The 16290-nt window shown below is 44.3% G+C and overlaps 1 protein-coding gene across 4 annotated transcripts in view; it reads right to left on the bottom strand.

Annotated features, from left to right (window-relative positions):
* Positions 1 to 14059, bottom strand: part of LOC105009606 (zinc-binding protein A33) — a 75168-nt gene extending 61109 nt beyond the window's left edge. The window contains exons 1-3 of one of the 4 annotated variants that reach the window (XM_029117717.1): positions 13972 to 14059; positions 6677 to 6713; positions 879 to 930 (exon numbers count right to left, since the gene is read on the bottom strand). In XM_029117717.1, coding sequence (XP_028973550.1) covers positions 879 to 906 — 28 coding nt within the window. In that variant the 5' untranslated portion in view covers positions 907 to 930; positions 6677 to 6713; positions 13972 to 14059. Of the gene's footprint in view, positions 1 to 878; positions 931 to 4590; positions 4687 to 6676; positions 6714 to 13971 lie in introns of those variants that run through there. The other 3 variants (XM_029117716.1, XM_029117718.1, XM_029117719.1) reach the window with 3 other exon arrangements.
* Between the last annotated feature and the right edge of the window lie 2231 nt (positions 14060 to 16290).

Raw genomic sequence — 16290 nt, 5'->3', positions numbered from 1 at the left:
AGTGCAAGAACTCTTGTTGCTTGCTCTTTGGGATTTCAGACTAGATATCATTTTGTGACAACTACTGATGTTTTTCGGGGCTTAATAAATACATGAGATTTCTTGATTTGGTTGCTAATATGCACAAACTATCCATAATGAGTGTGCTGATGGAATTAAGCATAAATTAATGGTTTGCATATTGGTGATCTTTCCGAGCACACATTGCATTATTATTGTGATCAGATTTTGTATGATCTGAAAAGCTACCATCATGGCATTTCAGTTACAGTACCAAAAATTTTATTTTGCTCATTAACTACTACTATACCCAGGGATTGTCTCAAGTACCATCAGTGCCTTAGCTTGTTGCCCTAAAGCTTTCTAGGGAAGATCTTGAGGTGAGACTAGACCATCCCCTTTTGATTATGAGATGTGTAAACCATCCACCTTTGATTCTGTCTGAAAAGCAGAAAGCCTAAATTGATTATCTAAATCAATTCTTGTTGACTCACATGCTATGTGTGCATGATGGATTTACACACACACACACCCCGTTGAAGAGTTTGAATGTATGCTTGTTATGTTCAGATCAAAGAATATACATACACAGGAAGTCACGTTCATTCAAAGCACAACAGTGATTAGCCAGTGGGCTTACAGTATTCTATCCTGCGATGTATATGAAGGATAGGACAACCGGACGTTCTTTGAGATTGAGTTGAGATGACATCGAGTATGAAGACCAAGTCTGTAACCTCATGAAGAATAGACTATCAAATGCTGAAATAAATAATTTAACTACTCTCTCCCTTGACGACCAGGTACGCAGTCATTATTTCAACCACTATATGAAACGGCTGATTTCTAACAACCCCAAAAGTTGCTCTGAAACTGACCTTGACTAGACACAGTCATCTCAGTCATCTTCAAAGTCAAGGGAAGGCAAAACTGTGGAGAAAAGGGAATTTCGGTTGATCCAAAAGATACCATGTCATATGTGAAGCATTGAGGAAGTAAAGTCATGGCATGGAAATGCATAGCTCACTCTGAAACAGTCTCACACATTTTTATTGGTTATGTAAAGAATGATGGTAGCAGCAGAATGAATTTAGAAGTGTACACAAGTATCCTGGCTACCAATGTACAAGAACATGCCACCTCTCATTGGGCAGTGCTTCACAATGCAATAGGACAACGCAACCAAGAGGTTCCTCAGAAGAAACACATTTGAAATGTTTTAAATAGGTCAAGTCAATCTCTGATTTAAATCTGATTGAAAATGCATTTCAGTTGCTGAAGAGGAGACTCCCCAAAACAAGAAACAGCTCAAAATGGTTGCAGTAAAGGCTTGGCATAGCATCTCAAAGGATTATACCAAGAGTTTGGTGATGTCAATGGTTAGCGGACTCACTGCTGTTATTGCATGCAAGGATTTGTGAAAAAATGAAACACACAGAAATAAAATGTCAGTCTTTACTTTTTGCCTCATATTATTTTGTAATAGTATTTATTTGCCTTGTGTATTTGCCCAATATGTATGGTGGGTACTGTACATACAGTATCCATCAAAGCATTTACTCAACTAATTGTCTTAATCTGCAGCATCTTAACACTGTTTTTGTTAATTTAAAAAGGGTAAATCTTAATTTATTTTTTTAAATGCTTAAGGTTTTTGATGAACATGAACTGCTCAAAAAATTAAGGGAACACGTAATCATCACAGTATAACACCAAGTCAGTTCAACTTCAGGGATATCTGATGGTTGCTTTGCTTGGCACTGCATCTCTCTCCCTCTCCAGCTCTCCACTTTACTGGTGTACTAACTGCTGGCAGGAGAAGATGGTAGCAGCGCAGCCCTCACATACACTAACCTGTTTTGAGTTAGTAATTATGTGGTCAATTTTAGTCCTTGGATTTCACAGGTTATTGTGTCTATGTGAAGTTTGAGACGTGTGGTGCCGTGCTCTTTACTATATGAAAGCAATACATTTTGTTTTTCGTGTCTGTGTTGTTTTGTTACTTTTGTTTTTGCCTTTTCTACCCTTGCAGGGGGTATCAATGTCACCTGTTTTGGTGCAAATGAAAGTGACAACAGGTGCACTGGAGAAGCAACAGCAAGACAACCCATGCTGTCGATAGAAGGTGTACTGCGTCGCCCAGTACAGTCACAAGAGCATAGAGGAGATACCAGGAGATGTGCAATTACACAAGGAGAGTTGGACACGGCCCTAGAAGGAGATCAACCCAATAGCAGGACTGGTATCTGCTCCCGGAATTACCGTTTTGGCAGTGGCTCAGTGATGGTCTGGGGAAGCATATCCTTCGAGGGTCACACAGAACTCCATGTGCTAGCCAACGGTACCCTGACAGACCGTACTCTAGCGCAATGGGCTCTGGGTTCCTCTTGGTGCAGGACAATGCCTGGCCTCATGTGGCCATAGTATGTAGACTGTTCCTGGATGACAATGGCATGGCTGCTATTTCTTTTGACCTGAATCCAATTCAGAACCTCTGGGACATTATGTATCGGTGCATGCAACAATCTCAAGTAGCGCCACAGACTGTCCAGGTGCTCACTGATACCCTGATCCAGATCTGGGAGGAGATCCCCCTGGACACCATCCACCATCTCATCAGGAGCATGCCAAGACTTTGTCGGGAGTGCATACAGGCATGTGCGGGCCATACACGCTACGGAGTCACATTATGAGTTGCTGTGATCAAATTCACGCAAGTTGGATCAGTCTGTGATTACAGTTTGTTTACTTCGATTTTTTGTGTAAGTTTGAGTCCAGCCCTCAATCAGTTGGTGATTTTGGTTTCCCTTAACCATTGTTACGTCATTTTTGTCTCGACAAATTACACAATGTACACTAAAGATTTAGATCTTTAACATTTTTCGTTCATCATAAACCTATTTGATTTAAGTGTTCCCTTAATTTTTGTGTATATACAGTAACAAAATTACCCATGCTTGAGTAGAGAAGATTTCCTGATAAAAATAGAAAAACAAATACTAATACAATACTATTAAAAAAATAAAAAATTACATTCAGGGAAATAAAAATCCCTTTTGAGTTGAATATACTTTAAATGAAAATGTAACAAAATTAAATATACTTTTGAGTATACATGATATGAAATAACTATGGTTAAAATTAAGGTCTAAACATTGAATGTCAGTTTCTGTGACAGTCTTCTCATCCAGTCACTAGCCAATATGTTCTTGGCATGACAAGTAGCTTAATGCAAATATCAATGTACTTTGCTTTCTTTAATCATTATTGTGAGTAACATTTGTATAATGAAAGTGACAACAAGTCTGACATGATTTATCTTTGTATCATTCTTTTACATTACAAAAACCTGGCATTTTCACAGGGGTAGACTTTTATATCCACTGTATATAAGACTGATATCTTATCACGGTACAAATAATCTATGCTATCAAACCATTTAGAATGTTTTTTCTTCATTCCACTGCAACTACAGTATGTACAAAAAGCTGTTCATCATGCACAACATAAAATTATTTTAGTGGCATTAATTGCAATTTAATTTAATTCCCACTGATAGATATTGGGCATGAAAAGTAGCTGAATTATTTAATGTATGAGAGTATTAATGATCTCTGTACGAAGGACACTAGGTAGGAAATGTTATGCCCCATTTCTGATGGTTTCCACACATCCTGTCCATACCTCCTGATAGGAGTTTTCCATCTGACTGTCATAGACCCTATGAATAGGCCCATGGACCGTAGGTTGGCACATACCATTGTGAGGAAACCTGTCTTTACCTGATGATATGCATGTATTTTAGTTCTATTCTCTTGTTAGAGGAGTGGTTCGTTATCTTGTGCTATATGATGTACCGAATCACAAGCAGTTGGTATCTACTACTGAGGGGCCCCACACAACCTGATAAGCTGTGGAGCCAAGAAACTTAAGAGGGGACACTATTAGGCCACGTAAGGTTAGGATATAGAATACACGTACGTGATTGGAAGACAGCCAGACATTGGAGGGGATGTGCTGAGGCATAAATACTGTGTCCACTTTGTAATCATTGGAGAGAGATTGAAAAGAGAAATGGAAGGTCAACATCATAGACTCATGCTGAATAAAGATGGCTCTCCCCTGACTTCCGGTTGCATTTATTTTGTTCATGGATCAAACTTGGACAGAATCTAACACCACACATCTGCAAAAATGGGTGTAGCAGAACTATTTCACACAGCTGCAGAAATATTTGGTTAACACTTCATTTTGAGAGCCATCCAGAATGACAGGAATTACGTAAATATATAACTATTTTGAAAAGCATGATTACGTTCAGTGTCAACATATGAGAAGTGCCATTTACCCACTGTACCATCGAAAACCGTCTGCCAAGGGCAGTTGTGAGCATATTACAGATAAACTTTCCACAGGTACGTTTTAAATATCTCTAACGGTGTGAGTTCTTAATGCACATGATATCAGAATGCGCTGACTGCTTCAGAGTTTGATGGACACAACAATACAATTCACTGTTTATGTAGTTATTTCTAATTTTGACTATAAGATATTACTATATCTTTTAAGAAATAAGAAAAATATACTTACGGCTCCAATAAGTATAGATTACAGTCAGCAAAGAATAGCAATGAAATAACCAGCAATAATCCAACAAAGTAAATTTGGTTAAGGTCTGCTCTGCTTCTGCAGCAGTTTTATCAAGCCCTTTCTGGTCATTCTTACCTAACCTAAAGTTCCTCTTTATGACCCCTATCTCTATATATATTTCCTTCCATGATGATCTCTGTGGGTAGCGTAAGTGGCAAAATGTAGGGGACACATACAGGCAAAAGCTCTGGTTCTTCTATGCGGTCAACTGTCAGTTTCACACTCAACCAAAACTTCCTTACATTGCTGTTAGCTGCAAGTTTGTCTTGTGCTTATCATGTATTGCCTATCATCTGACCCCTGTTTGGCGAGTCAGTTCAAAAGTCAAGGCCATAATCTACTTGTTAGACCGGCCTGGGGCTCACTAGCACTGTCAGCCACTGCTGCAAGGCAGCAACACTCTCCTTGTCACTTCAGTCTGTTAGAGGCCTTACCCCATTTCTTACGTCTCCTTTGTTTGCTGGTAGTAACAATGTCACCAAGACTAGGGAGCTCGGGGACACAAACATGAGAAGCCATTTTCATGACACCCTCCCCATGGCCGACTCAACACAGTTCTTCACTCATGTATCTGGCTGCCCCATGGTTACATTTTATTTTACAATTAATTGCCATTTTCACCTGCATGTGTCACCCTGTGTGTCTGTAACAAGGCCAAACATTCAAGGGTATGCAAACTTTTGATCAGGGCCATTTGGGTGATTTCTGTTATCATTATGATTTTAAAAGGAGCCAAACAACTATGTGATAATAAATGGCTCCATATGATCACTATCCTTAATTAAAAGACAGTTTTTTGCATGATCATATTTTCTAAATCAATTACAATTCCTGCCAGGGTATGCAAACTTATGAGCACAACTGTATCACCTACATAAGCGTTGTTGCAGGCCATGTGCACCCTTTCATGGCAACGGTATTTCCTGATGGTTTTGGCCTCTTTCAGTAGGATAATGCGCCCTGCCACAAAGCAAAAATGGTTCAGGAGCTGTTTGAGGAACATAACAAGGAGTTCAAGGTGTTGACCTGGCCTCCAAATTCTCCAGATCTCAATCCAAACGAGCATCTATGGGATGTGCTGGACAAACACGTCAGATTGTGCAGGCCCCACCTCCCATTTTACGAGACTTAAAGGATCTGCTTGGTGCCAGATACCACAGAACACCTTCAGAGGTCTACTGGAGTCCATGCCTCGGCAGGTCAAGCTGTTTAGGCGGCAAAAGGGGGATCTACCCAATATTAGGCAGGTGGTCAGTCATAATGCTGAAACTAGACCAACTGATAACACCACATTCCTCATGGTGAGAGACACACAGCTTCGGTTACAGCTCAACCATTCCATCCTAGATCTCCACGCTAGGTTTCCATTGTATAACAACATCTAACCATTTACACTAAAACAATGAGTCCAATCAAGGCAAGCTAGAAAGGTTTGTGTGAGGAAAAATGCACAAAGGGATGGTAATTGCAAAAACAGCACAGACACGAACGGAACACTGCACACTAGGTTATACACGGCACACTGGGTTAATACACAGCACACTGGGTGATACATGGCACACTGGGTTAATACACAGCACACTGGGTGATACATGGCACACTGGGTTAATACACAGCACACTGGGTGTTACACGGCACACTGGGTTAATACACAGCACACTGGGTGATACATGGCACACTGGGTTAATACACAGCACACTGGGTGTTACACGGCACACTGGGTTAATACACAGCACACTGGGTGATACATGGCACACTGGGTTAATACACAGCACACTGGGTGTTACACGGCACACTGGGTTAATACACGGCACACTGGGTGATACATGGCACACTGGGTTAATACACGGCACACTGGGTGATACATGGCACACTGGGTTAATACACGGCACACTGGGTGATACATGGCACACTGGGTTAATACACGGCACACTGGGTGATACATGGCACACTGGGTTAATACACGGCACACTGGGTTAATACACGGCACACTGCGTTATAAGTAGGGTGGAAGGGAAGGTCGTACCTGTTACATGTAGGTAGACTGTTCTTATGGTGCTCCACTGAGAAAATTAAGGAAAATCATAGTGAGTATCCACCAAACCACAATGCAGGATATAGGAGGAAAATATTTAATCTAGATTGAAACTATATTCCAGAAAAAGAAACTGATGAGGATTATATTAATTGTAAAAAATGGGACCATGGGGCACCCACATACATGAGTGCAGAACTTTGTGCCGAGTCGGCCACAGGGAGTGTGTCATGAAAATGGCTTCTTACGTTTGCGGACCTGAGTTCCCTAGTTTTGGTCATTGTTACAACCAGCAAGAAAACATAGGAAATGGGGTAAGGCCTTAAAATGGACGGGAATGACCAGGAGAGTTTTGCTGCCCTGCATCAGTGGCTGAAAGTGCTAGTAAGCCACAGGAAAAGTTTGTTTAGTTTTTTCTGGTCTAACAAGAAGAATATGGCCTTCACTATTGAACTGACTAGCAAAACTGAGGGGCCGATATCAGGAACTAGATGACATGTGATACATGATTAGAACAAGACAAACTTGCAGCTAATAGCAAAGGAAGGAAGTTTGGGTTGATTATGAAACTAAAAAGTGACAGCACAGCATATCTGTTCCCTGTCTCTCGCCTCTTACGCTACCCACAGAGATTATAATTGAAGGAGAGATATAAAGACAGGGGTCAAAGAGAGGTCAGGCTAGATTGACTAAAAAGATCTTGCTAGAACTGCTGTAGAAATAGAGTGTTCAACTTGGGACATCAGCTGAATCCACTTTGTTGGATCATTGCTGGTTATTTCTTTGCTGTTTTTTGCTAACTGTAATCTATACTTATTGGAACTGTATGTATATTTTTCTCATGTCTTAAATGGTTAAGAGCAAATCCTGCGATTCTGGTTCTCTCTCAAAATAAAGTGTTACCCAAATGTTTTTGCAGCTGTGTGAAAATAGTGCTGCTACACCATTACATTATATAGCAATTGCTGTCACTAAATACATTATATGTTGTGCATGATGACTAGCATATCAAAGGATCATTTCAAGAGTTTGTTGATGTCAATGGCTCGCAGACACACAGCTGCTATGGCATGCAAGGGATTTGATTTAAGTCCTAGATTTGCTTTAAGTTGAATGCTTATGCTCAAGGGAAATGAATGAAACTGAAAGTGCTGTTATTCCTCTATTGCATTGTGAAGCGCTGTCCAATGAGTGGTGGCATCCCATACGGTAAATACATGTATTTTAAATATATTTTTTATATTTAGATCTTGCATGGAGCCCCAGACAGAGGGATATTGACAGTTCTTTTGTGTTTCTTCCATTTGCGAATAATCGCACCAACTGTTGTCATCTTCTCACCGAGCTGCTTGGCGATGGTCTTGTAGCCCATTCATGCCTTGTGACAGCTGTTTGGTCTTGGCCATGGTGGAGTTTGGAATCTGATTGATTGTTTCTGTGGACAAGTGTCTTTTATACAGGTAACAAGCTGAGATTAGGAGCACTCCCTTTAAGAGTGTGGTCCTAATCTCAGCTCGTTACCTGTATAAAAGACACCTGGGAGCCAGAAATCATCCTGATTGAGAGGGGATCAAATACATATTTCCCTCAATAAAATGGAAATCAATGTGTTTTTCTGGATTTTTCTGTTGTTATTCTGTCCCTCCCTTGTTCAAATAAACCTACCATTAAAATGATAGACTAATCATTTCTTTTTAAGTGGGCAAACGTACTGTAATGAATACCGGGACCAGGGGTTTTGTGGTTCCAATTGCAGAACGCAACTGTCGATTTATTTATTGGCACAAGGGAAGATGCAAGAGCAAAACGGGAGAAACAGGCAGGCAGGTTCGGTAACTGGGAGATCAGTCCATGAAGGCAACAGTACAGGCAGGAGTAGACAGGTAGGAGAAACCAGAGGCAGGCAGGTAGGTCAGGATACTGGGTGATCAGTCCACGAAGGCAACAGTACAGGCAGGAGTAGGCAGTAGGAGAAACCAGAGGCAGGCAAGTAGGTCAGGATAACGGGTGATCCGTCCACGAAGGCAACAGTACAGGCATGTTTCTTTGTTGCCATGTTTTGTTTTATGATTGTGCCATTCTGTTATGACATACAGTTGAATGTGAATCCCTTAAGAAATAAAAGACATGTTTTGCATGCTTACTTAGTGTTTTCTTTACAAATGGTACATATATTATCAATTATTCAAGGGTATGCCAACTTTTGAGCACAACTGTCAGGTCCTGACTATGGCCCCCAGCCAGTGTAGAGATGACTAGGGGCATCCTCATAGCCAGGACTTGACACTTACAGGTTTGTTGAGGTTAACAACACCACCAGTTTGAAGTGCTTTAAAGTGAGTTTCCTCTTGCTATGCAACTTTTGCAAGATCGGGTAGCACTGTTTCAATTCATTAATTTGGATGAAGCTAATGATGGTAACTCCAGGCTAGGAGAGACTTAAAGAAAGATTGATTGTAAAATATTATGTCATGTCATGTCATCTTCTTCCGCTTATCCGGGGCCGGGTCGCGGGGGCAGCAGTCTAAGCAGGGATGCCCAGACTTCCCTCTCCCCAGACACTTCCTCTAGCTCTTCCGGGGGGACACCGAGGCGTTCCCAGGCCAGCCGGGAGACATAGTCCCTCCAGCGAGTCCTAGGTCTTCCCCGGGGTCTCCTCCCGGTGGGACGGGACCGGAACACCTTCCCAGGAAGGCGTTCCGGAGGCATCCGAAAAAGATGCCCAAGCCACCTCAGCTGACCCCTCTCGATGTGGAGGAGCAGCGGCTCTACTCTGAGCTCCTCCCGGGTGACCGAGCTTCTCACCCTATCTCTAAGGGATCGCCCGGCCACCCTGCGGAGAAAGCTCATTTCGGCCGCCTGTATCCGGGATCTTGTCCTTTCGGTCATGACCCAAAGTTCATGACCATAGGTGAGAGTAGGAACGTAGATTGACTGGTAAATCGAGAGCTTCGCCTTGCGGCTCAGCTCTTTCTTCACCACGACAGACCGATACATCGACTGCATTACTGCAGAAGCTGCACCGATCCGTCTGTCAATCTCCCGTTCCATCCTTCCCTCACTCGTGAACAAGACCCCTAGATACTTAAACTCCTCCACTTGAGGCAGGCACTCTCCACCAACCTGAAGCGGGCAAGCCACCCTTTTCCGACTGAGGACCATGGCCTCGGATTTGGAGGTACTGATTTTCATCCCCACCGCTTCACACTCGGCTGCAAACCGTCCCAGCGCATGCTGAAGGTCCTGGTTAGAAGGGGCCAACACGACAACATCATCTGCAAAAAGCAGAGACGAAATTGTGTGGTCCCCAAACCTGACACCCTCCGGCCCCTGGCTGCGCCTAGAAATTCTGTCCATAAAAATTACGAACAGAACCGGTGACAAAGGGCAGCCCTGCCGGAGTCCAACATGCACTGGGAACAAGTCTGACTTACTGCCGGCAATGCGGACCAAGCTCCTGCTTCGGTTGTACAGGGACCTGACAGCCCTTAGCAAAGGACCCAGGACCCCATATTCCCCAAGCACCCTCCACAAGATGCCGCGAGGGACACAGTCGAATGCCTTCTCCAAATCCACAAAACACATGTGGATTGGTTGGGCAAACTCCCATGAACCCTCCAACACCCCGTAGAGGGTATAGAGCTGGTCCAGTGTTCCACGGCCCGGACGAAAACCACACTGTTCCTCCTGAATCCGAGGTTCTACTATCGGCCGTATTCTCCTCAACAGTACCCTGGCATAGACTTTCCCGGGGAGGCTGAGAAGTGTGATCCCCCTATAGTTGGAACACACCCTCCGGTCCCCCTTCTTAAAAAGAGGGACCACCACACCGGTCTGCCATCCCAGAGGCACTGTCCCCGACCGCCACGCGATGCTGCACAGGCGTGTCAACCAAGACAGCCCCACAACATCCAGAGACTTGAGGTACTCAGGGCGGATCTCATCCACCCCCGGTGCCTTGCCACCGAGGAGTTTCTTGACCACCTCAGTGACTTCAGCCCGGGTGATGGACGAGTCCACCTCTGAGCCCTCATCCTCTGCTTCCTCAATGGAAGAAGTGACAGCGGGATTGAGGAGATCCTCGAAGTATTCCTTCCACCGCCCGACGACATCCTCAGTTGAGGTCAACAGCTGCCCACCTCTACTGTAAACAGCGTTGGTAGGGCACTGTTTCCCTCTCATGAGGCGCCGGATGGTTTGCCAGAATCTCTTCGAGGCCAGCCGATAGTCCTTCTCCATGGCCTCACCGAACTCCTCCCAGGCCCGAGTTTTTGCCTCCACAACCACCCGGGCTGCAGCCCGCTTGGCCTGTCGGTACCCGTCAGCTGCGTCAGGAGTCCCACAAGCCAACCAGGCCTGATAGGACTCCTTCTTCAGCTTGACGGCATCCCTTACTTCCGGTGTCCACCACCGGGTTCGGGGATTGCCGCCTCGACAGGCACCGGAGACCTTACGGTAACAGCTCCGAGCGGCCGCTTCGACAATGGCGGTGGAGAACATGGTCCACTCGGACTCAATATCTCCAACCTCCCTCGGGATCCAGTCGAAGCTCTGCCGGAGGTGGGAGTTAAAGATCTCTCTGACAGGAGACTCGGCCAGACGTTCCCAGCAGACCCTTACAGTTCGCTTGGGCCTGCCGAGTCTGTCCAGCTTTCTCCCCCGCCATCGGATCCAACTCACCACCAGGTGGTGATCAGTTGACAGCTCCGCCCCTCTCTTCACCCGAGTGTCCAAGACATACGGCCGCAGGTCAGATGAGACGACAACAAAGTCGATCATCGACCTGCGGCCTAGGGTGTCCTGGTGCCACGTGCACTGATGGACACCCTTATGCTTGAACATGGTGTTCGTTATGGACAAACTGTGACTAGCACAGAAGTCCAATAACTGAACACCACTCGGGTTCAGATCAGGGGGGCCGTTTCTCCCAATCACGCCCCTCCAGGTGTCACTGTCGTTGCCCACGTGGGCGTTGAAGTCCCCCAGTAGAACAATAGAGTCCCCAGTCGGAGCACTTTCCAGCACCCCTCCCAGAGACTCCAAGAAGGTCGGGTACTCTGCACTGCCGTTCGGCCCGTAGGCACAAACAACAGTGAGAGACCTATCCCCGACCCGTAGGCGCAGGGAAACGACCCTCTCGTTCACCGGGGTAAACTCCAACACATGGCGGCAGAGCTGGGGAGCTATAAGCAAACCCACACCAGCCCGCCGCCTCTCACCATGGGCAACTCCAGAGTGGTGAAGAGTCCATCCTCTCTCAAGGAGTGTGGTTCCAGAGCCCAAGCCGTGCGTAGAGGTGATCCCGACTACCTCTAATCGGAACCTCTCAACCTAGCTCAGGCTCCTTCCCCGCCAGCGAGGTGACATTCCACGTCCCTAGAGCTAGTTTCTGTGTCCAGAGATCGGGTTGTCTAGGCCCCTGCCTTCGACTGCCGCCCGATCCTCTTCGCACCGGCCCCTTATGGTCCCTCCTGTGGGTGGTGAGCCCACGGGAGGGCGGCCCCACGTCACCCGTTCGGGCTGAGCCCGGCCGGGCCCCATGGGGGAAGGCCCGGCCACCAGGCGCTCGCATACGAGCCCCAACCCCGGGCCTGGCTCCAGGGTGGGGCCCCGGCTGCGCCATACCGGGCGACGTCACGGTACTCATTATGTTGTTCTTCATTAAGGGGGGTTTGAACCGCTCTTAGTCTGACCCGTCGCCTAAGACCTGTTTGCCTTGGGAGACCCTACCAGGGGCATATAGCCCCAGACAACATAGCTCCTAGGGTCACTCGGGTACTCAAACCCCTCCACCACGTTAAGGTGGCAGTTCTTGGAGGGGTAAAATATTATACCATGGGCTTTAAAACTCAAATCCAGGTGAGAATTTCCAAATTTTGTTGGATCAAACTGTCCCTTTAAGTTGGTCCAAGGGACTACCTTTAACTGTATTCTTTATTGACAGAGAAAGTTGGAGAATAGAAGAAAGTTGCTAAAATAGCAGTGCCAGAAACCCATGCTTCAGTACTTCGTATGTGGTTAAGGGAGCGGCTTAGACCACTGCGCCACCCAAAGTCACTTGTTTTCAAAACTCTCATGCTTACTTTAATTCGGATTATTTCCACAGATACAAAACATCCTGACTGCAGGCATCTGTGATAGTACACGATTTAATTGACTTAGTGCTGCTGAATGTAAAAACGTTGTCAACATTTCCAGCGCTCCAAAACGCATGTTCATATCTAATTGTGTTTTGTCACTATTTCTTTCCTACAACAGTAGGCCCAATGAACATGACCCTGCAGTCAAACTGACTATAGCCCGCTTCCCACATAGACACACAACACTCAACTGGACAATTCTTGCACCTTACATATTTCAGTATATTTTTTTTGTAATTTATTCTTGCTCAGTCTACTCTTTATGCTCAGTCCTCCATTCTTATTTGTTTTATATTTTGTGCAAATTGCTGTATTAATGGACCAGAAAAATAGTCCTTGTTTGTTGTGAAACTTACTTGGCAATAAAACTCTGAGGCGATCAATGTTATATTGGTAAGACCCTTTAGCTGGTACTCATTCAAAGGTGCATTTCACATTACACGGTCCTTTAAAAGAGATTCATCAGACTTTTGCTGAAATCGCAATCATGGAAAATACATCGGATGTCAGCTCCTTTAAAAGTGAACTACAGAGCAGTTGTCATCAGGGTGTTGATTAAATCTGGTTACTGAGATGTACATATTTTTTACTCATATATGCTATTAGTACAGCAAAACCCATACCTATGATGAGAAGTTTTAATATAAATACTTACCAGACAGTTCCTAGCTGTTCACTGAAAGTCTGATTTGAAAACATTAGTCAAACGTGAATGACTATTAATAGTAAAAGCATTTTTCATGACTGGCACAGTTATAACAAAACTGCCATGTGTGTTTTTTAGGAGCTTTGCGTTCTACAAATCTTAGTATTAATCATAATATTAGACATTACTTAAGGTTCAGAGCAGCAATAGTTTTGTGTGTCTTGTATCATTTTGTACAACAGATGATTAAACTCCCTACAGGGGGAAATATACTTTTATAATTTCCTGAATATTAATGATTAAAAATGAAATTTTTCTTTTTTTTCTTTTTTTTCTTTTTTACCATTTTGGTAGAAACGTATTTCCGTCAAAATTAAACAATGGAGTCAACAAACAAGTCCCATTGTGTAATTGTCTAGGGATGATCAATTCAACAATAAAACAGTGACATATGTTACAGTTCTCAAGGGTAATAGGACACAAGCGCAGAGGTGACTTACATAAAGGTGCTTAAATTCCAAGACAGACTTCGTTACACGGCTTGACATAAACAAATAAAACAGACTGCAACATCCAACAATAACTCACAAGAAACACTAGGGCAGGAAACACTTTAATAGGGACTTAACAAGGGGTAAATGAGGAACAGCAAGAAGGAACTTTAGTCACATCCTCAATCCATCCATCATCTTCCGCTTATCCGGGGCCGGGTCGCGGGGGCAGCAGTCTGAGCAGAGATGCCCAGACTTCCCTCTCCCCAGACACTTCCTCTAGCTCTTCCGGGGGGACACCGAGGCGTTCCCAGGCCAGCCGGGAGACATAGTCCCTCCAGCGTGTCCTAGGTCTTCCCCGGGGTCTCCTCCCGGTGGGACGGGAAACAGATGTCGAAGCCACCTCAGCTGACCCCTCTAGATATGGAGGAGAAGCGGCTCTACTCTGAGCTCCTCCCGGGTGACCGAGCTTCTCTAAGGGATCGCCCGGCCACCCTGCGGAGAAAGCTCATTTCGGCCGGCTGTATCCGGGATCTTGTCCTTTCGGTCATGACCCAAAGCTCATGACCATAGGTGAGAGTAGGAATGTAGATTGACCGGTATATCGAGAGCTTCGCCTTGCGGCTCAGCTCTTTCTTCACCACAACAGAGCAATACATCGACCGCATTACTGCAGAAGCTGCACCGATCCGTCTGTCAATCTCCCGTTCCATCCTTCCTTCACTCCTGAACAAGACCACTAGATACTTAACCCTTGGTAGCCTATGGGGATTTCGGCCGGATTTCACTACTTGGACATTTTGGGTCCTAGATTCATTTCTGTAACAGATACAACCTATTATGATGAATCCTGGTAATAACAACCCCTCTGGCTACAATAAAAACACATAAAAACAGACTTCTGGGTCACTATTTATAAAACTCATCTGTTTGAAAGGCAAAAAAAAAATTTTGGAAAACATTTCTGCCATTCAGCATAAAGATTTTTTTTCAATGGTATTTCCTCATACATTCATTCCTTTACTATCAAATTACACTGTTATTGGGTTGAAAATAATTAAATAATAAAAGGTAAAAAATATGGGCACCCCCAAAAAATTTGGTTCTTCTACCTAGAAATAAAACACAGTAAAATGAAAGATAATTATCTTATCTCACTTTTTTTTTGTGTAATGATGCAGAACGGCCAGCAGATGGCAGCACTAGATCGCTAGTTACGTTTGGACTTATATAATTTATAAACTCAGAAAAATTACCAACTTCTTCCCAAAAACTCAAGAACACCCCCATACTATGTGGACTAAATATTTATTTTTATATCATATTTATAATACAAACAATGTATTATGGTTCAAAACATCATATATAGTGATGTACACCCTTGTAATCCCTATTCTTGTCTACACATTAGCCTTTCTAAGATGCATGGTCAATGTCGTTGCCTGGTGAAAAGTTCCCATAGCAACCCAAACTATACAACTATACAACCCAAATTATACACGGACAACCCAAATTATACACGGAACGCTTCACGAAAGTGGCTACAAATAATATACCATTGGAATCGGACGATTATGGCAAATCTCTTTTTCGAAATATTTATGCAAATGAGCACTGTCCGCGGTTCATCCGCAAAGAGCAGAGACAAAATCGTGTGGTCCCCAAACCTGACACCCTCCGGCCCCTGGCTGCGCCTAAAAATTCTGTCCATAAAAGTTATGAACAGAACCGGCAACAAAGGGCAGCCTTGCCGGAGTCCAACATGCACTGGGAACAAGTCTGACTTACTGCCGGCAATGCGGACCAAGCTCCTGCTTCGGTCGTACAGGTACCTGACAGCCCTTAGCAAAGGACCCAGGACCCCATATTCCCGAAGCACTCTCCATAGGATGCTGCGAGGGACACAGTCGAATGCCTTCTCCAAATCCACAAAACACATGTGGACTGGTTGGGCAAACTCCCATGAAGCCTCCAACACCCCGTAGAGGGTATAGAGCTGGTCCAGTGTTCCACGGCCCGGACGAAAACCACACTGTTCCTCCTGAATCCGAGGTTCTACTATCGGCCATATTCTCCTCTCCAGAACCCTGGCATAGACTAAATGTGGTCTAGTCTTCCAGAATTAGATGTACCAATAATTAGGCAGAAGCAAAGACCAGAAGATAAAGTGTGGTAATAAATAACATGTAATAAATAACATTCCAGGAAAATGTATTAATGTTTCTGAGTAATCATTTGAGCATATGGTATAAATATAAAGATCATCTATTATATTATTTGAGTAAAGGTTGTCAAGGTCAAAAATTGCAGGCTGAGACAGACTAGAGG

This window comes from Esox lucius, chromosome 24 (assembly GCF_011004845.1).
Source record: "Esox lucius isolate fEsoLuc1 chromosome 24, fEsoLuc1.pri, whole genome shotgun sequence".
NCBI classification, from domain to species: Eukaryota; Metazoa; Chordata; class Actinopteri; order Esociformes; family Esocidae; genus Esox; species Esox lucius.
This window is presented reverse-complemented; position numbering and strand designations above follow the sequence as displayed.